The sequence below is a fragment of the Cotesia typhae genome, unplaced genomic scaffold (assembly GCF_013202065.1).
Source record: "Cotesia typhae breed Kobodo isofemale line unplaced genomic scaffold, CoteBio_Ctyphae contig_43, whole genome shotgun sequence".
NCBI classification, from domain to species: domain Eukaryota; kingdom Metazoa; phylum Arthropoda; class Insecta; order Hymenoptera; family Braconidae; genus Cotesia; species Cotesia typhae.
Window position 1 is genome coordinate 2,471,909 of NW_027423752.1, and position 22,585 is coordinate 2,494,493.

The 22,585-nt window shown below is 31.1% G+C and overlaps 3 protein-coding genes across 3 annotated transcripts; all 3 read right to left on the bottom strand.

The window, feature by feature from the left end:
• Positions 1–2,403: 2,403 nt before the first annotated feature.
• Positions 2,404–4,717, bottom strand: Osi10b (DUF1676 domain-containing protein Osi10b). The gene is made up of 3 exons (XM_074244468.1): positions 4,375–4,717; positions 4,249–4,317; positions 2,404–2,612 (listed from the first exon to the last, which is right to left on the bottom strand). The coding sequence occupies exons 1-3, from the start codon at positions 4,715–4,717 to the stop codon at positions 2,404–2,406; spliced, it is 621 nt and encodes a 206-aa protein (XP_074100569.1).
• An 8,325-nt stretch (positions 4,718–13,042) lies between these two features.
• LOC141528421 (uncharacterized) lies at positions 13,043–15,998 on the bottom strand. Its single transcript, XM_074244469.1, has 2 exons — positions 15,452–15,998; positions 13,043–13,730 (listed from the first exon to the last, which is right to left on the bottom strand). Exons 1-2 carry the CDS (start codon positions 15,996–15,998, stop codon positions 13,276–13,278), a joined length of 1,002 nt encoding a protein of 333 aa, XP_074100570.1. The 3' UTR covers positions 13,043–13,275.
• Positions 15,999–18,757: 2,759 nt separating this feature from the next.
• On the bottom strand, positions 18,758–20,173 carry Osi9 (DUF1676 domain-containing protein Osi9). Its single transcript, XM_074244329.1, has 3 exons — positions 19,926–20,173; positions 19,527–19,699; positions 18,758–19,065 (listed from the first exon to the last, which is right to left on the bottom strand). Exons 1-3 carry the CDS (start codon positions 20,171–20,173, stop codon positions 18,758–18,760), a joined length of 729 nt encoding a protein of 242 aa, XP_074100430.1.
• Between the last annotated feature and the right edge of the window lie 2,412 nt (positions 20,174–22,585).

A 22,585-nucleotide genomic window follows, 5' to 3' on the forward strand; every position in this document is an offset into this window, starting at 1 on the left:
CTTTTAACAGGGGATGTGTTTGGGCATTTCCTGAGATATTTTGAGGAGAGACGACAAATTTAATTTTCATAGAATTTTTTAACAGGAACTTAGTTTGGACATTTCCGCTAAAAATTCAAAATTTGGATGGAAGTGCCAAATTGAATCTCCTGTTAAAAATTCTGTGAAAATCAAATAAATCCTCTTACCCCGAAATATTTCAGGAAATGCCTAAACACAGCTGCTGTTAAAAGCGGAAGTCAAAATTTTAGTTTTAAAAGGTTCTCCATGAAAGTTACATTTTAGCACAAACTACTGTACAATTTTGCCATTAGGCTATTGGGCCTTGGCATTTGAATAAAACAAATTAAAAAAAAAAATACTTTCCATTTATTGTCAATATCCTTTAGATAACTTTAGATAATTTTAGATAATTTTAGATAATTTTAAATAGTTCTAGATAATATTAGATTACTAAAAACAATCTTAAATAATTTTTTGCTACAACTAAGGTATATTATTAATTTTACCTATCTCTGATAATTACAGAAAAACTTTATAATTCAATACTATTAATCTTTGTAAATTATAAACATACATTATTAAGTTATAAACTTACTTAACAACTTTAAATGTAAACTTGTATTGCGCACTTAGTTTGACTTAAATAATTTAAATAATTGTTAAACAACACAGTATTCAACTTTGTATTATATTTCAGAGACCCCGTTATTGGCCATTTGGTTGTAGGGTCGTGTAAAAAGAAAATAAATAAATGACAATGGATAATTTTTAGTTATTTAGCCAATTAATTATAATCTCACACTGAAAGAAAATTTATGTTGACTCAAGAGATATTTTCTTGATCTAAGAATTTATTTTGGAAAACAAATGATTATTTTGCTTTAAGAATTTCTTGTCTTGATTTAGATTTTCTTGGCTTAAGAGCTACATTATCTTCAATCGATACATTTAGTTTTTCAACCAAAATAACATTATCGTTTAAAAAACTTAAAATAATTCATCACAGTATACTTCAAAAACTAAATAGTCTTTAATTGTTATACCGAAAAAAAATTATTTCTTGAAAATACCCTGATAGCCAGCGCTTTCTCAGTAAGTGTTGACTCCCAGCAGTTACGGTTAAGTTATACATCAAGTTGGCGGTAATTCTTCACTCAACAACAGTTGTAAGCAAATTGACAGAAATCTACGGCCGCAACTTGAATACAAGTTAACAATTAAACTTGTAGTTAAATTTCCTTTCAACTTTACTACAATTTGAAAGAAATACTTGTACAGCAAGTTTTGACGTCTATTTGCAGAGTAAGTTATAGGTAACTAATAGGTAATCGCTCGCTTTGCCAACTCTTTCCGTCAAGTTTGCTTCAAATTGCGGACGTAGATTGACAGTAAGTTATAGGTAAGGTGGCTATCAGGGTAAGTAAATTAATGACTCAAAAAAAAGCCATTCTTAACACAAGTCGGTAACATCTTGAATCAATGTTATCGACTATCTTGAACCAAGAGACAAAAATTCTTGAAAGAAATATGTCTATATCTAGTTTCAAGAGTTCAAGTTTTGAAGAAAAAAAGTTTCTTCAATGAAGATTGTTTTTCTATCAATGCAATTTCATAACAATTAAATGAAAATCACAAAAATCATTTGTCAACTGACTTTCAACTTTGATAGCATAGTAAAAAAAATTTGGAAATTCATGATCTATAAAATTAAATTGAATCAAACACCCAAATGATGCTTAATTACTTGAACTAAATCTCTGCAAGTGAAAATTTGCGTTACTTCGCGCCGCCTATCGGTTGACCATGGAACTATTTATGTGAAGTGACTTATTAATATCATATTTAATCTATTGGTATGGTGAAAAATGTTAACATTGAAAAAATATTAAATTAAACATTTCTATCATTTAAAAAAAAAAATTAAGAGAAAATCACAAATTAACACAAAATTTTTTTCTTTTAATTTAAAAATATAATCTGACCTTTATTAACGGAAAATTTTTTGTACCGACAATTGAATACGGATGTCATACATCCATAAATATACGATGTAAAAAGAAATGTAAGACATAAAAGATAGACGAAGTGCGTCATTACGGAGAGAGAAAGGGTCTTGAAAGCTAACTGATTTCCTAGAAAAGTAATGACGTCTATAACTATCACCGTATTTCCACACTCTTACCGGGTTACAACTAATTTAAATCAATAGATCATACATTAACTATTTAAGTAACTATCTTTTTATTAAACGATAAATATTAACAAAATAATAAATAAATAAATAAATTAATTAATTAATTAATTACTTATACAAAATTACAAAAACGTAACACGTAACACACAACTAGTTATTGATTTGTTGATTGAGATTCATTGAGCTTTGGTTATATTTTGAATTATCTACGAGGATCCCAAAGACCTGGACCATCCTCCATAACTACCATGCGGATCAGAGGCTGTAGCATAGATAACTTCATGACCTCCGCCGCCACTCGAGACTAATTTTTTCAGTCCAATTATTGCGCTGAGTACTAACGCTATTTTTGCTGTCAAAAGAGCTGTACCCGCTAAGAAGGCAATTTTTGCGTATGCTAATTGGGCCATTACACCTGGAAAAAAATCGAATATTAATATTGATAATTATTATACTAAATAATAACAATAAACTATATGATTAAAGGAAAAAAGTTGTTTTCAGAGTTTTAATATGATTCATAGATTTTTCATAATTTGAATTCAAATCATTTATTTATTAACATAAAATTACCCTAATAGTAGAAGCGAAATCAAAACTCTGAATAGAGCTTGACTAGTTTTATTATATTGAAGGTTATAATGCCAATCTAACATTAAGGCGATGTCTAGGGTATTGTTATTCTACCCAAATTTGTGCATTTTCAACGTCATATGATTTTCAACGATAATTAATTTATTATGATAAGCCTTCAAAGTGATCATAAATAAATAAATCTAAATTTTGTATAAGATAAAATTTTTCATTTAATTATTTTTTTTTCACACGTGAATGTCGTTCCATATGATATATTGATCCATACACAGCAAAAAATTCATTTGAAGAAATCTTGCAGTGTTGCATAGAAAATTTATCCATTAAAAAATTAGGGGAAAAGGGAGTCAATTGAACCATTCGAATTAAAAAATCGAAAAAATTGAAAAAACGCTTCATGCTCTTAGAATTATATTCTAATATGTTAAACTCGGATATGATCAAAATTTGAAATCATTGCGATCAATATATTAAAAAAATTGAGATTTTTTTATTTTTAGACATGTAAACTTTTTTTTTCGGCTGGTGACAAATTGTTTAATAATATTTCAATTTTTTAACTAATTGACCAGCAGTTCCAGAGACGATTGAACCATACAGAGAAGCATGGAACATGCGCGCGCATCTTGACTCTACGTGAAAAAACTCAGAAAAATAACCTAACAGTTTGATGAACTGAATTTAAAATGAAAATTATTTTCAAATTGATTTTTAATTTTTTTACTATAATATCTATGCATTAAAAATGTGCAACAGTAATATTAGCAAGTAACAATTAATATATTATTTATTAAAAGTTTGGGTTTGAGTCTTAAATATTATTAGTTTAATTGACCCCAAGCAGTGGTCCAATTGTCCCTGAGCGGCGGTTAAGTGAACCATTCGACGCGTTTAGATAAATTAATAATTTTTAAAATTTCACGTTGTTTATTGATTAATTTATGTTTTGATAATGATAGTAGACATACTAAACTACTATTCCAAGAAAAAAAAATTATTATTTCGTTTTAATTCGAATATTAAAAAATTACTAAACTTTTTTTGGTTCAATTGACCCCCTTCTCTCCTATACGCTAACGGAAAAAAATCTTAATTCATAAGACTTCATCATTATAAATTAATTTTCAAAACAATTTAATGCGCCATAAATTGAAAATGCAGATCTTAAAATATTTTTAGATTAAACATGAATGATTTCTTAAATAATTACCAAAAGTAGTTCCGATAATTTCTCTAATATTTCACATAAAAATTAACATACAGGAATTCTCTCAATACCCTGATTAAGAAATCTAATTTGATATGAATTAAAATGATTTAAAAGCATCGGATTTGAATACTATATAGATATACAATTAACATGGAGGTAATCATTTCAAATCATCTTTCTGAATAAGGGTAGCGCGAGTAATAAAGGGCTAAATTTATTCCACAACATGATAAAAGAAAACTCTTACCTGCCATTGCAAGACCTCCCATCATCAAAGCACCTCCATATCCACCTTTATCTTTCTTCTTACCTCGTCCTAGAAAACAATCATCATAAAAATCCACTGTGAGGATAAAAAAGTATCAAAAAATACCTTCAATAACTCCTCCAGGAATGGTCAGTTTGATGCTTCTGGAAGCCAAATACTCATGTAGCTTCCTGTCAAGCTTATCATCCAAGCTCAAAGCAGTATCATTCTCCCCACTGGACCTCTGAACGACATCAGGAGTGACTTTCGGGTCTCTTGCAATTGACACATAATCATTAACAACATAAACCGTATCGTCCTCAACAGCCCTTTCTAAAACGTCGAGCGCACGTTTTTTCAAACAGTCGAAAGTGTTTTTTTCTTTAGTACATTTCTCGAAAAATTTAACGTAATCTCCCCTACAAGTCGCAACGACCACCAGGAAACAAAGTCCAACAAAAATTTTCATCTTGCCCAATCAGATATCCAAAATTCGGATGACTTTTAGTTACAACTTAAGAATGCCTGATACTAAGCATAGAGTATTCGCGTAAACTAACCATACAACCGGCGTACCTCGACTCTTATATACCAGATATTAGGGAAACTATAAAACTTCCACCACCTTCTTTATAAGAGCAACATCACCAGCAACCATTCATTTAGACGATGATGACTCTAGATTATCCGTAATAAGAGTTGCCGCATCTGATTCGCCCAAGCCCTGCCCATTTCTTCTCCTATCCTAGTCTCCTTTTTTGCTCGATTCACACAGTTCCGAGTTGTTGTAGTTAATTCTGGAGAACGTTACGTGAAATATACACGCGCTGTTTAGCGCTGGAATATTTAGAAAAAATACTTAGCACATGTACATAATAATCTTACACTCAGCTTGAAATTAAAGAAACAATGTCGTAGTGGTTTACGAACAAGTAGACTCCTATCTGACCCGGTTGCCAAACGATCCGAAGGCTTCCGATTTAACAACAAGTGTGAGTGAGAGAAGCAACAATGATTCGCTAATAAGACCAATCCTGGTGCTCATATTCGCTATTAAAAATGGGTAATTCGACTGAAACTAAGTATTGGTTGGTTATTTTAATAACAATAACTTCTGAAAAGAACAAAACATCTGCCGGCCTGGAATAATTATAATATAAATAGACATACGTCGATGCCAATTGTTTGAATTATGACTCCGTATGAGTATTACTCAAGGAACTGTACTTTTATGAAGCGAAAGATAATTGTTCGCGGTAGTTTAATAGGATCTCATGTTGTTTTATTTCCTTGGAAATGCTTGTTGTTGATTTGATTAAGACTTGGGGATTTGATTGTTGGAGATTGCTAATTGAAGGTTGTTAATTGTGGATTGTTTGATTACAGACGGGTGAGAATAGGTTGTAGAGCGTTGAGGAAAGCAGGATATTCAGATGGGCTACTTTTTAAATAAACAAGAATATCGGAGTAGATATGTAGAAGAAATGCCCATGGGAAAAATATGTATGAAAATATATCGACATACATATGAATGATATATGCTTACACATACTCGTAAAAAAAATTGTTGATAATGTCACGTGTACAGTCATATTAGGCTTTACATAAAAATAAAAATAAAATTATATATTAAAATTTTTTATTTATTTTAGAAATGGATTACAATTAGCATGTTTTAACAAATAAAAATTGGCTAAGTAGTTTTATCAAAGTAAAAATCTACTACATACATAATGAGTTTAATTACAATTAACTTAATTTTTTTTTTTTTTTGATAACTTACTCTTAATAAATTTGTGCTACCATAAAGGGGGAATTTCTTATCTGGTTTTATGATAACACTCATATCTTCCGAATATTAATTTTTTTTTTTTCAGCTATCATATATGAACGTATACATCCAACATCAATGATAAGATAAACACAATTTTCATATATGATGCATATAAACGTTCAAATAAGTAACTTGTCAATTCCATTTTAGAAAAGTCTTCATTAAGATAAAAGAACTTTAAATTACAATATTTATTTATCTAAAAAAAAAAAAAAAAAATGATGAAACTAAAAACCAATTCATTGGTTTGTCCAAACATACTGTATTTAGATTAGGGGGCATCCATTGATTACGTGAGCTATTTTTCGATCAATTTAGACTCCTCCCCCCTTTGGGTGAGATTTGTCTGGACCCCCCTCCCCTTACGTGAGATTGACGCTAAAAATATTTTAAATTAGAATTATACACTAGTCACAAAAATGTATTTATTATTCGGGAAAACAATAAATCATTCAAGTATACTATATTTAATTTATTTAAATTAAATATAATTCAAAGCAAAAAAAAAAACATAAAAACAACACTTTTTAAAAATTTTTACTCAATCCATGAAGACTCATGTACTTTTTCGATTGAAATAATTGGACATATTATCTGGGATTTCTGGTAGTGCTGGAAGACAGTCACGGGAAACGTCTACGTTTTCTTTGTCTATCCACTCCAAACTTTCGTCCACAACGCACAGAAGCTCTTTAGCACAACATTTTTATCTTTGTTTATATTTCTCTCGAACTAAATGATTTTAATAGACATAAATTTTATTTTAGCGGGCAAAATGAACACTCAAAATAGTTTTTTTTTTAATGTCTGTAATATTTTATATTGTATGAAGTTGAGGTGAGATTTTCGATTATCCCCTCCTCGGTTTAGATGAGATTTGGTGAGATTTCATTGCACCCCCCCCCTCATTCTGAGCTCACGTAATTAATGGATGCCCCTATTATTACTATTTGAAAATATTAAAAAAAAGCACCAAAATAATGTAGATTTATACAATTTTTTAATTAGAACGTCGATGTAAAAAATTTTCATTCACGTTTTCGGAAAAAATAAATCTAAATTAATTGTACGTACGGATATAAGCTTTTCATATATTACTTCCGTGGGAAAATGTGGGCTGAAATCGACAGTGGAGGAAGTAGGGTAGCTTCGATTACAAGCTAGATTGCAATTAAATGGGAACATGTTTCACTTTTAGATGGAACTGATTGATTAAGCGAACAGTAACTGGAGCGATCGTGTTCAATTCACCATTTGGAGGGCAGTTGTTGTTTGTTGCTTGGATTGATACTTCATTTAATTATTGTGGCTTTGTTTTGTGAGATTCGATCGCGGTTTGATTTGATGGGAAATGGATTATTGGGACCGTTATGGTTCGGAGGTTATTATTGGAGAAAGATGGAAATGTTTAAACTGATCTATCGTGTAAAATTATGGTCTTGGTGTACAATAAGTTGTTATGAAACAAAACGTAAAGTAGTAACTCACCGATGAGTTTTTGCAGCGAAAATGTTGAACTATATATCAATGGGTTCGTTATTGACATATTCAGATGAAAGAGATTGTTAAAATGACTGTTGATTGCCAAGTACTAGAAAAATGATTTTCATTTGTGAAACGCCTTCAAGAGAGTATTTAAAATGATTTGAAGGATCATAAATTATTAAAAATTATGAAAAATCAAATCACTTTTAATACTCTTTAATTTCTTCGCTTAATAAAGGTGTGGATATATTTTGCAGTTAGAGTCGTTCGGGGTAACCATGCGCATTGGGTAAGTGTGCGCACCTTGTTTATTTACAAAGGGCAGAAGGGAAATTCATGTTAAACGTAAGGAACTGAAACTTAGAGTAACAAGGACATAATTAATCTGCAAGATCACTACATCGTGTCGTCCATTTATTTTTAATAATAATTAAAAGAATTCGGCCTCTCAACTATAACTTTTGTCATTTTGGCAAAGATTGTCACATCCAGTTGAATATTGAGGTAAATGAATTTTTTTTATGTTAGTTGTTTATTCAAGTTAAGGGGGATAGCCACTGTAAAATTTCGGAAAAAAAATTTTTTTTTTTTTTTCATTAAACTGAAGTTTATATATTCAAAATTATGTATTTCAAATTTTATAGAAAAATTCCGAATAGTTTTCGAGTTATAGTCATTTTTATAAGAGCGCGTCGATTGACCGTTTTACGCGCGGCGCTTCGACGAAAACGTCGCCTGCTCGCTCCGTCTTTGATTCGTACGGGTTGGCGATTGTTTTCCCTCACGATTGTCAACCGTTACAATTATTTGACTTTTAACGTATATTTTTTCTTATTGTTGAGATACTGTACCTCATAGTTTAGTTGTTTTGTATGAATACACACTCGTTCTTTAATTTATTGAGTTTCTTAGTGTACTCGTTATTGTTTACTTACTTATTTTTTTAAATCTTCTGATCTTTTTTTTTTGTTTATTTAACAAAAAAATTTGTTAAATAATGGATCGTAAACAAAGTAAAGTTATTAAAAACGAAAGAAAACTGCCAAACGACAGGAAAAAATTTAATCGACCGCTCAACAGATATGAAACTGAAAAAATACTGGCTCTCAACGACGTGATAGTGCTTCCAAGAGGAAATTATCACAAAAATCTGATTGTACAATTGATTCGAGTATTAGCTACAAAATTATAAATTTTTTTCGATATTTAATTTACTAAGTGGCTGTGTATCGTGTAAAAAGTGTGGTGGTGATGTAAACTTTACTGAGACAAGTATTCGAGGATTAGGTTTTAAACTAGTTGTGAATTGCAAAAATGTGATCCAGTTTTGATAAATTCATGTCCACTCATCAAGAATGCGTATGAAATTAATCGCCGTTTCATCTTTGCAATGCGGATAATTGGTATTGGGTTATCTGGAGCTGAAAGATTTTGTGCTTTCATGGATTTACCACGACCAATGTTCCATAGCTTTTACGATCGTCTGGTCACACAAATCAGAAATGCAGCTAGAAACTGTTGTGATTTAGTGTTGAAAAAGCTGCTAAAGAAGAAATCCAAGAAACCTGCAAGCATTTAAAATCCAATGACATTCCTGGAATTTCTGTCTCCGGTGACGGTAGTTGGAAGAAAAGAGGGTTTAAATCTTCATTTGGTATATCTTCTCTAATTGGTTACTTCACTGGCAAAATCGTAGATGTAAGTATGAAATCCAGTTATTGTAAGATGTGTGCGCTAATGAGCTCAAAAAAGGAACAGCTGAATACGATCAATTTATGCAAGACCATGCTCTAGACTGTCCAATAAACCATGAAAATTCTTCTGGACAAATGGAGGTAGATGGAATAAAAGAGATGTTTATGCGATCAGAGTTATTACATAACGTTAAGTATGTAAACTATATAGGTGATGGTGACACTAAAACGTATAAAAATATTTGTGATGCTAAACCGTATGGGGACATGGTGAAGATAAAAAAAAGGAATGTATTAATCACGTGCAAAAACGAATGGGCAGTCGACTAAGGGCTTTGAAGAAGCAACGAACTAACAAGAAGACAAAAACAGGAAAAGAAGAAAATACACAGAAAAGTTTAGGTGGGAAAGGTCGATTAACGGACAAAGCAATTAATGAATTTACAAAGTATTATGGTTTAGCAATCAGACGTCATTCTAATGATGTTGATGAGATGTATAATGCTATTTGGCAAACATTTTATCACAAGTTTTCATCACCCGAAGATCCGCAGCATTTTCTTTGTCCTGAAGGTGCAAATTCGTGGTGTCAATTTCAAAAGCTCTGGCAACAAATACTTTGGACTCATTAGTTGAAAAACCACCACTTCCTGCAGATATTGCGGAAGCTTTAATACCGATTTATGAAGATCTATCGAATCCAGAGTTATTGGAACGATGTGTCGGTGGGTTTACACAAAATAATAATGAAAGCTTCAATGCATTAGTGTGGCAGCTCGCCCCAAAAACAAATTCTTCTTATTCCCTTATTGTTGAAATAGCTTTATATATTTCAACAATTACATTCAATGATGGGGCTCTAGCAACTCTGAAGATATTAGAGAATCTCGATGTTAAAGTAGGACCAACACTCTACTCATACTGCGCTGAGCGCAACGCTACTCGGGTTAAAGCTGCTGAAAGCCGCATGGAAACGGCCAGTAAAAAATAAAAAAGTCAAGGTCAATACTAAAGATAAGGAGGAAGAACCCTCATATGGCCCAGGACTTGATAGTTTGATGTGAGTATGAATATTTTGTGAAAGACTAGATTTTAAAGTTGCGAGAATCTTCTTAAAACTTTACTCGCGTTTTTCTCAAAACGACTTTTTTCAAACTTTCCGGTACTGTAACTTTCGTAAATATGAACCGATTCTCAATTTTTTTGTTTCCCCGTATTCGTCTACTTAGTGGCTATCGTCGCACGTAGGGGATTTTGAAAATTTTAATTTTTAAGATTTTTAAGGCTGTTTGAGTCCAAAAAATGAGGAAAAAAGACGAAAAAATTTTCAATATGGCGCCATTTTTTCTCAAATCAAAATTTTCAAAATCCCCTACGTGCGACGATAGCGACATTCCTATAGATTAAAATGCCGTTTGGTTTTTTTGTTTCAGATAATCCGTTTTTGAGTTACAGTACCGGCAATGGAGGGGGAAATTTTTTTGGTGCTCTACAAAAATGTTTATAACTTTGTGATAACAAAATATTTTTGAATAAAAATTTAGGAGAATTATCCTCAACATATACTTTATAAAACAAAAAAAACCCGATCCCCAAATTCCTTTATTATCCTAGTAAAAAAAATTCCCGAAAATTGCCTATTTTTTCCAGCGTCACAGTGGCTATCCCCCTTAAGTATTCTGTATATAAATTAAGGTTATGTTTAATATGGGTAAAGTTATAAAAATATAGATCAAAAATCTCGGTCTGGGGCAAGTGTGCGCGGGTAAGTGTACGCGTTCGCAATACATAGAACCTCCGACAGAGAAATGGATACAATGTACTAAATGCATAGACTGGTGGCATGAAGAATGTACCTTTTATGAAGAAGGTAGTTTTGAGTGTGATCGCTGCCAAAAATATTCTTCATGAAATGAACTCATTTTAAACTTCTATAATTTCTTTTAACTTTAATTTTAATCATCTGAATTAACGTTATTTTATGTTTTCTAAGTTGATTTCTTATTATTTATTTATCTAGTCTTCAAGATAATTAGTAAGTACCCAAACGAATGCGCACACTTACCCGCAAAGCGGGTCAAGTGTGCGTATTTTGAGTTTCTCTCATTAATTGTTTTTTCCTTCTAAGTATCAAAGTTTTATGTAATATTACTTGATTTTATTATTAGTTCAATAAATAATTTATCGTATGCATGGGTTATTCTGTCTTTATTTGTTATTGTTTAATTTTAATATTAGTTTAAATCCTTAAGTGCGCACACTTGACCCGAACGACTCTATATGTGATTTTTTTTTTTTTAAATAGTTTCTATTAAAAGATGCACGTTTAAATTATAATTTTCATTGAATTATTATGGCTTATTTTACATATAATAATATTAACAAGAATCATTAAAAAAAAAGTATGGATATCTATCAAGATTTTCATCTATGATCGTGAACTAGTGGACCAATTTTCAGTGATTTGAAATTTAATAACGCTTTCAATATAAGCTGTCAATTACCACAGATTCATTCACGAATTAGTCCACGTGAAGAGATATCGTGATTGAAGTAATTATTTATGAATGGAACCGAGTTTCACTTCAACATTGGCCCTCATAATTTTATACCGTAGCTTTGATATTAAATAGACAAGAAATGTGTAATTCATTAGATTGAGCAGATAACTTACTTCATATTCTAGGAACTCGAATTTAATATAAAAAAAATTTTTTTACCATCCCATTTTCAAAAATTTAGTAGCTATTTAGGCAATTCATAAAAAAAAAGCAAATGTAGTTGTTTTTAAAATAGAATATAGTCTTATAACAAGGTCTATATTTTCATTTATAAATAAAACAATGAACATTGTTTTTAAATAAACACTCAATCATCGGTCATCAAATTATCATAAGGATATATTACCATGTGTGTATATTGTAAACATGGAATGTTAAAATTGAAAAATAAATAATTTTGTCAAAAAAAGTAAATTTAACTAGCACAAATTACAAAATTTTACTAGGTGATTTTTCAGATTTTTCTCAAAGATTATATACTTTTTCATTCATTTAAAAACAATTAAATAATTATTTGTCTGAGATTACACACTTATCATCGATGAATCAGTTTTTACATATTTTTATATTTATAACACATTAAATGAACTTTCCACGGATATCAATTTAATTTAATCAAAATAATATATTGACACAAAATAATTTCTGGAATAAAAACAGTGAGACCTTTGAAAAAATCATGTTTAAGGCTATCGTGCATAAAAACTCTTTCGTCGTGCTACTACTTTCTTTCGGCCTGCTGTTATAGATGGCGCACGAGTATTCCCAGCGCAGCACAAAAGTTGGACTTTCTGCCGTGAAATCGCAGCCAAAAGCACGTACTTTCAACCGGCGTAGTAAGAAAAGGTTATTTTGCCCTTGGAAAGTAAAAAAGAAAACCTTAGATCACATGTTTGTCGACCTCGGCTTCGCCTCGACCTTCACATTACATCTGATCTGAAGCTTTTCTTATTTTCCTTTCCAAGGAATGTAATATACTATTTTTACACGGAAGGCAAAATAACCTTTTGTCATCTATAAACTGCGTCTATTGCTATCGTTAAAATTATAAACGAATGAAGCATTCACAAGATATTGTAGTTTCAAAACTCCAATCTAAAATTCTGACATAATTCTCATTTTTTCGATCTTGAAGAGTTTGAAAATGACTTAATAATAAATTTTTGCAAGTTTTGAAGTCGAAAATAATTTTCCAGATTTTTTTCCTTAAATAAAAAATTGTACAAGTTCATCTTCTATTTTTTCAATAGAATTTCTTATTGAAAGAAATTTCCTCAACAAAAAAAAAGTACGAAAAAAAGTCTACAATTTTTTGGAATTAGTGATGCGAAAATGGAAGATAGACGAAAAATTCTCGGTTGCTGATGACGCTAAATGATTTTTAGAGAATCTATTTTTATTAAATATTTTTACAAGTAATAACAAATAATAAACAACAAAAATATATCAACAACTAATCTCGTGACCAGAGAAAATTTTTTCCGCTTCGAGTATTATCACGCCTTGCATCACTTTCAGGGTCGTAAACTTCGACAACTTCTTTAATAACATGATGATTGTACCCCGGTACGTCTTTGACGAAATTTCTGTAGGGACGATAAGGATAGAGGTGCTCTTTGATTGTATTATGATCATAACCGTGCTCGAAATGATGTTGGAATCCGTTGAAATTATTGTAATTATTTTGAAATCCAGAAGGTGCACCGTGAGAAAGTCCGGCGATGTTTGGCGAGCTCACAAATGCATTCCATCCAAGTAGTCCGCTTATAATAAGCGCTACTTTCGTGAGTAACAAGGCTTTCTTCGTCACGACAACAAGGGCCCCGAATACCAAGGGAATTAATGAGGACAGACTGAACTTCAGGCCCAGAAGAAAGGGCACTACTACGCTCTTCATTATCATTCTTCCTGAAACAGAATAGAAATATAATCTTATATTTATAATCGAATAGTATCTTACTTAGCAGTAGCGAGCTATTATAAGAACTATACATTCTACAGAAGAGATTGATAGTGGGAATTAATGAGTTCATTGGCAATGGCCTTGATTTAACCGCCACCTAGCGGAAGAATCTCCAACCTTGTACACCTTGAACTTGATAATATTCAATGCCAAGTTATCCTTGTACCGACTGAAGTGATCAAGACGTTAATGCTTCAAGGTTTTGCCTCTAGAGGTTCCTATTTTTTGTTTATTATTTTTCTTTATATATGTAGAATTTTGTGAGAAAAATAAAGAAAAAAATAGAAAATTAATGGCAAAAAACTTATTTTGAATTTTCAGACACCGAGAATTTTTATTTGTAATGAAATTTTCAAGTTAAAATAAAAATTTTTTGTCTTATTTTTATTTTTCCTTCAAGGAAAATTAAAAGAAAATAGAAAAAGTTATTTTAAATTTCAAAGTATTGACAATTTGTTTTTGAGATATAATTCTTAAATTAAAATATAAATCCCTAATCTTCAAATATTTATTTTTTTTCATGAATATTAAATATTGTAATAAAATCATAAATTTATAAAAAATATTCTTTTAAATTGAAAAAAAATTTTTATGTAATGAAATTTTTAAGTCAAAATGAAAAATTTTACTGTTAATATCAGTAGAGAAACTTTTTTGTGAAACTGTTAACTTGTTTTCGAATTGTTAGATTAATAATAGCAAATGCGTTATGATTATAAGAAGTTATAAAAACATTCATCTTAACTCAACACTTATCAAGACTTAATTGAGCGGCCTTAATAACAGCATGTGCTTGATAGATGTGATTAGTAAATGCCTGCTTGTTAATTTTGCAGAGAACATTTTTCTATAAAATGCCAACAATTATTGTATGTAATCTCGATGCTTGCAAAAAAATTCATAACTAGCCTTTTTTTGGGATCATTCAGTAGTTTTTAAATTATAATTAATTATTATTTTTTTTTTTCAACTAAATTATTTTTCATTTATTTTTATTTATTGTTGATGACTTCATTTGTTCAATTAATACATAAACAATAATGTTCCTAAGGTTAGAATGATATAAAAGCTTCTTAATAATCAACTTCATGTACACATTTTGTACTTGTCCCACCAGTCACAATAAAAAATTTTTTTAATTTTTTAATTGTTTCTACGCAGGTAATCAGTCTAATTCTTCATAATATTGAATATTTGTATAATAAATTTTGTATTGAGAGAGAAGTATTTTTTAAAAGCTTAGTGGTCGAACTGAAATTCGACTTTAAGTACATCGCGGTAACCCTGAATAAAAAAAAGTATTGAGACAAAGAAAAAAGTATTGAAACTATTGGATTGACTAGAAAACCAATACTTTTCACTACTTTTTTTTGGTCAGAGAAGAGAGAATGATTTTTCAACGTCCCACCAGTTACACTCAGTCAAACGATAATTACGAGAAACTTAAAAAGTAATCGAGGTTTTTTACAAAAAAATGTTGTTAATTAGTTATTCTTCTATATTGTAAGATACATTTTACAACAGTTTAAGTTTCAGTCACATAATTGTAGCTTATAATTGATGGAATTCTAGAGTCAAATGTCCCATCAGTCACTATGGAATGCCTCTGATAGCACTTACATATTTTTTCAGACATAAAATAACTGAATAAAAAATAAAACCTCACCTGGACCAAGTTGTCGGTTAGAATGTCCAGCAGCTCTTTCATCAAGAGCAAACTCCAGCATCCCATTGCTATTCAACGCAGGGCCGACTTTCATCATCAATCCTGGATAGAAGTATCCTAGGTCCCACTTCATATTTCGCCTCTCCATCATCCTCGCAGCAGCCTTGACCACATTACTAAATTCCTTTGGATCATAATCAAGATCCATCAGATCCCTAGCTTCACTTTCAGATTTATCCAGCCTCACATCACCAAAATCCAGCCGATTGTCATCATTCATCGACCTTAAGACACTAAAACTGCCCTCGTTGAAGCACTCGAGTGTTCCGTGAACTTTTTTATCCATACACTGCGTAAACACTCGCGAAAAACTACCCTCGACATTGTCGTGGTTCCGATTGTTTTTGGACCCAAAATTGGGATTGGGATTTGAATTAGTGTCACTGTTTTCAGAAATATTCTTATCCTTAGGTTCCATTATAACCGTAATCACAGTAGGAATGTAGATCGACAGGACAATCAACATAAAATCGCGTAACTTGGTCATTCTGCGACATGTATGCTGCTTGAAATCAAAAGTTTGAATAACGGTCGAACACTAGCGACCCTCAGGAAGATGTCAGAGGATATATAGCTTCTAACCGTTGGAAATTTCACCCGCCAGAGAACAATTAGTTTCACTTGGGAGATCTTTTATCATCGGCGAAAGTTGAGTGAAATATATATGCTGATATATTTAATGGACTTATTGTTTGGTATGCCAAAAAATTCTCATCAGATACACCGGATGCACCTGACAGACAACAGAACATAATTTCCTGTACAACTTTTTTATTGTTAACAAAAGTCGCGATTAGTCTCACTAGATATCATACGAATCACAATTTCTTGTGTTTTCATAGTTGGTCCATTCGTTTAATTGCTTTTGATAACAATGAGTGATTTTACCGATTTGTTGTACAAATTTAATTATTTTGGTAGGAACTCCACGAATTAACTAAACAGGCTTAAACGTGGTAAATTTCTATCGTACACTGACAAAAGTATTTATTAAGCTTTATGAACTGTAATTAAATGATTTTTTACTTCAGGTGATTTGATAAATATTGATTGACAGTCTATAAATTATTTAATATTATTAAATAAATTTTTGATTGACTAACCTCAAGTTTTTTTAAAAATGACAATGAAAGTCTTGATGGTTTTTCTGCTTATTGCTGTGATGTCGGCTGTGGTTTTTGGTCGTTGTAAAGAAATCGGTTCAATGGTAAGTTGTAAATAATGATAATAATGACAGTAATCGAAGTTATTCATTTAATATTTTTGTATTGTATGATTGTAGTGTATGCGAAACACTGATTGCTGCAATAATCTTGTGTGCGACAAAAAAGATTTTACCAGCGAATTTTACTGCACTCATGCTACAAGAGCTGACCAATTCGTAGAATATTGATGGAAACTTCAAATCATGTTTTGAAAAGTTCACCCGATTCAAAAGGATAAGACCCATCAAGTTTATTTGATTTTTAATTAACGTTAATATTATAAGCAGTTCATAAAATAACAATTTAATCACCAAAAATTTATAAAATATATTATGTAATTATAATTATGATAGTTGTTGTAAGCAATTATGTTATAACAGGAACAGTAAGTTTCTTTTTCGAGTTTTCTAAAAAAGTCTGGTTCTACAATCTAATTTAGATTTATATTTACGAGATATTTAATTTACACACTCTTATTCTAGCCAATAAGGAATTAGAGCCTATTTTTCGATAAGTTTCAATAATAAACTGATTTCATTTTAATTACAAATTTTATATTTTGTGACTTAAAATATTCTCTGTAAATTTAACACAAGGAAGTGTTAAGTATCTGATACAAAATTTTTTAACGCAGTGACGCAAAATTTATTATTCCTATCGACTCCAAATTTGGTAGGAATCTTCTGTAAGAGATGTAGAAATAATCCATAAACGAATTTTACAATATCTCACCTCACAGAGGGTTGCGGGGGTGGGTATTAACAATCAAAATTTTTAATTTTCAAACTATAACTCCTAAAGACTTCAAATTTTGTAAGAATTTTCTGTATGTGATAAAAAAATAATTTATGAACGGATTTTACGATATCCTACCCCAAAGAGGATTGCGGGGACGTTAATAATGAAAAATTCCCGTTTTTAAACTATAGCTTCTATCGACTCCAAATTTGGTAGGAATCTTCTGTAAGAGATGTAGAAAAAGTATATGGGAAAATTTTACGATAGCTCATCTCACAGGGGTTTGCGAAGGTGGGTGTTAACATTAAAAATTTTTAATTTCCAAGCTATAGCTCATATAGACTCCAAATTCTCATTTAAAATTTTTTTCTTCGTATCAATTATTATTCATTTTTGAAAAAAAGCCACGCAAACATTATAATGATTGCACATTGAAAGTTACAATGAATATTAGCTGGAATAATTACATGGATAAAAGGTATATGCTAATTCGATGAAATTTGGAATTTGTGAAAGTCAAAACAATACTCTAATCAAATTTCACGTTTAGATCTAAAAATACAATTCTATAAAATGCCCAGCGAAGCGGGCGGGTAACAGCTATAGTATGTTCATAAATATTTTTTCCATGGAACAGTTATCAAAGTTTATTTTTCCATTAAAATTTTGCCATGGCAATTTCCGACGCTGATTATCAAAAATTTATACCAACAATCTCAAGGTCTCAAAATGAATGAAAAATGTTAAATTAAAATTATATTTATTTATAAATAACAATTTTATAAGTTACACATTAAAATGAATCGGTTTCATAAAGAAAACCGTGTATAAATAATTAGTCATTGGGTAATCTGTCCGCGGTGATCTGACTAGGAGTCTGCCTTTAACTTAATTGACCAATGCACAAAAATTGACACATTATTAAACAATCCTTAAAACAACTGTACAAGACTCCAAGTAAAACCGCACTAAGTAACCTCGGGCACGGTAATCCAATCAGTAAAATAAACCTCAAATGTCCTCCCAAGATGGCGTCTGTCCGTTCGTTCGTAAGTTATCCGTTCGTAAGATACATAACAATCCGTGAGTGGTCTATGATTTAGGTCTAGGTCTATGGCATTTGACAGCGAATTCCAGCAGGATCGGTTAAGCAGCTAATATCAAAACAGTAACTAAGTCCAATCGGTAATCTTCTCGGTCGATAAGCGTCTCGTATGTTGAGTAAAGTTAAGTCTTGCAGTGAACTTAGTCAATGGCCGTTAATTTATGATTAATGATAAATAAATAAATATAAATAAATTAATTAATTAGTTGGCTTGTAGGCATTGTAGGCAAGCTCGGCTCCAGTTGCCGATCTGCCCCAGCCGTGGTGTTCCTCGTGGTGGGCCGGGTGAGCGACAACCTCGTAGCTCTGGTGGTTCTTGTTTGCCCAAAGCTTTTGCAGACCCAAAATAGCCGATATTATCAGAGCGATCTTGCCGATCACCAGGGCTTTGAATGCCAGAAGAGCCAAAGCTCCCAATACGATTGGCATCAAAATTGCAAATTTCATTTTCAAGAGAAGCAGAAGTGGCATTAAGGTTTTTGCGAGCTTCTTCTTCTTACCTCGGGCTGCAAAAAATTCATAAATTAATTTTAAGATGCAAGAAAAGTTAGAAAAAATTTTTCAATTTTATAATTATTTGATTTTCTTTCAAAGTTTTAAATCTAACGGCAAATTGGTACCGTAATTTCATATGACACATATTTCAAAGTATATTAGAAAGTATCATCAAAATTTGCTAGCTTAAATCGAACATTGAACTTGTAAATTTCCAAAAATATAAAAATTTATTAACAGATGAGTATTTTGACCCAAATTCTACAAGTTTCTTTTCACGAATAAAAAAAAAGTCTGATCAATAAATATTTTTCAGAAGTTACTGTAACTCCAAAACCGGTTTTCAGGTTAAATCAACAGTTTTGAACCGAATTGACTGGGAAATAACAGAGCATACTTGGAACATTTTTGATTTTTTTTTTTTTCACAAATTAATAAAAATAAAATTATATATACATATGCACAAATGTACCTTCGTCGAATGACCGTGAAACTTCTTCGGGTAAACTGAGCTCGACGGTGTGGGTTGACAGGAATTTTCCTGCCCTGTCAACAAGAGCCTCATCGACGGCAGCCTCACGAGCTTCCATTTCAGTTGGCAAACTAGCTTCGATGTCATTCAACGACCTTGCATTGTCAGCACGACTATAATTAACATAAAATTCACAGTTATTAATAGGATTATTTATAATTGTTACATAACAAAAATTAAAGTCATTGAAATCGGTCACTTTTGTTTGATAAAAGTCTTTTGTTGGTGAGTGATGAAAAGTAATAAGATAATAAGTGAAAGTTGTAATTCCGCGCACATTATTTCATTAAATTCCACAATTCACTTTCAGGATGATGGATATAATGAGCAACCACTTACCTTCTCTTGGCCTCCTCGGTCTGAACGATTTTAAGCCCATCTACGATACTGATGTCCGCGGATCTCGCGACCCGGTCAACGAATCTCAATGCTTTCAATTTTAGACAAACTGACACGTCTGGCTCAGAGGCACAGGACGCGTACACGTCAACGGCATCCTCCAGAAGGGATTTTGGACCGGATTCTTGTCCCGCTGGGGCGGAAAAGACAAAACCGATCAATGAGATAACAACCACGTATCTTAGCATTTTGTTTTTTTTTTTTTAATTTTTGATTGTTATTATTAATAATATCACGAACTTCACTGTTTTAATGATTTATTTTGATCAATAAAATAAAATAACGAGTTTGTTGTTAAATTGGCAGCTCGTTGAACCAACTACGCCGATCGTATCGACACTGACCGAAAGAATCACGATGCTGCCTTTTATCCTCAACGCGAAAGGGGTCCGCGTACGTTTTTGAAATTTTGATGGCCCCCACTTTTGTTGGTCCACTGTACGAGCATTGACTATAAGCACCGTACGATCGTAACTGCCCCTGTCCCATCCACCAAACACACACAGGTACAAACGCGTGTCTTCCTCTTTTCTCTCTTTGCCTCTTTTCTCTCTTGCCACTTTTCTCTTTGCTCTTTACACTTTTTACTCCTCACCCAGCTACGACAAACGCAGGTTGAAAAAACATTTTAAATTGGATACTACTTAAAAGGAAGAAATTTATTCGAGAATTGACGATTGTCGTCCAATCGTTTGTCTATCAAGGAATATATGTGTGCTTCATGCGTGCATATATGAGCACACATGATCCGCCCTTTTACTAATACTTTCTAAGATTAGTTTCTCTCTAATACTTCAAAGCTCCTCCCATTCGAAATTTTTTAGAATAATTCGCTTAAAAAAATAAAAATTTTTTCAAAATTTTTTTTCTAACAATTTTTAAAAAATTTTGTATTAAAATTTTTTTTGTTTTAAAAATTTCACTTTTCGAAATTTTTCTTTCTTCAAATTTGCTTAAAGTTTTGGAAAAGTAAACTTCATTTCTTTTTTTTATCAAAATTTTGTTTCTATTTCTATTCAAAAAGTTACGGTCCAAATTTTTCTTTCTTAAAAAAGAAAGTTGAATTTTTACGGAAAAAATTTAAGAAATTTCATTTCGATTACTTTTTTGACTAATAATTTTATCAAAATTTTTTTTTCTGAAATCTTATTTAAATTTTAAACAAAAAAAAACGGTTTGCACGTTCTTTTTATGAAAATTTTCAATTAAATTTTTTCCTTGTGCTATTTCAATTTTTTTCTTAAAAGTTTAACTTTTTAAAATTTTTTTTTCCTTAAAATCTACTTAAATTAAACAACAATTAGCATTATTTTATCGAAATGTCTTTTCAATTTTTTTTATTAATAATGTTACTGTCCAATATTTCATCTCCTGAAAACTCAATAAAATTTTTAAATTAAAAAATTTCTTTAACCTTTTTATGAATATATTTTTTCAAACATTTAATTTCAATAGTTTATCAAAAATGATATTTTCAATTATATTTAAAAAATTTTTTTTTCCATTAACATAAATAAATTTTGCTTTAATTTTTATTTCTACCTACGAGAACATTTTCTTCTAAATTTAAAAATTAATTTGTACATTTTCAAAAAATCGAGATCCCTGCAAATTTTCTCTAATTAAGTAATAGTTATTAAAACAAAAAAGTTAAAATTGTGAAATTTTACAGTTAGAGATGTGTATATAGGAGAATCCACGAAGACAAGAATTAAGAGAGTAAGAGAGTTAAAAAAAAAAAAAAAAAAAAAGTGGACATAAAAATTGTGTCGCCTCGTGTGCCCGATGGCTATAAGACCATCAGCGCTCGCGACAACAACCCGGCGTTCTTATACTATGAATAAATTATTGTTTATCTTTAAATTTTAAACGTGAGAATTGGGCTTTGGGAATAAAAATAAGATAATTAATTTTTAAACTAAAATTTACATTGACCTCAAAAAGCATCCTCATATGTATCCTCTTAAATTGGCAATATATTCGCGAATAAATGCGCGAAGAAATTTGATCCTTAATTTCGATCTTAAGTTTACTTTCAAAAAATGAAATTTTGAAAAGATGAGGAACTTTCCTCGTTAACAGCTAATGTAATTAATTCATCGTATTTGGAGTCAGAGCCTTAAGGACGTTTAACGGTTTTTACGGAATGCACGGTGAGGCGAGTTGGGCTCGCGCCAAACCCGCGGAGAAGACGACTGGCCGCGCCTCCCGTTGACCCCGAACCGATCTCAGTCTCTTGTCTAGAGTGAGAACAACTTTAACAATTTTTATTTGCTATTTTAAATTTATGGATCAGCTTAAATTGTATTATTTGAATGTTGCGTTAGAAATTTATATTTGTAACAAATGGTTCGTTAATATCTTTCGGAACAGATAACAGTCAAACTTTCTCCGCTCCGGTCCAATCATACGGACCTGTCTCTCAACCAGATACAATAAAGTAAAGTAAGAGCGTATTTTAAATTGATGCCGTACTCTCGAGACTGCGAGGCGTTTTTTTTTTAATAAGCATACATTATTATTATTATTTATTTTTTTTTTAATTAATTTATTTATTAATTACTCTCTAAACATGAATTAGTGAAAATTCACTGGAATAA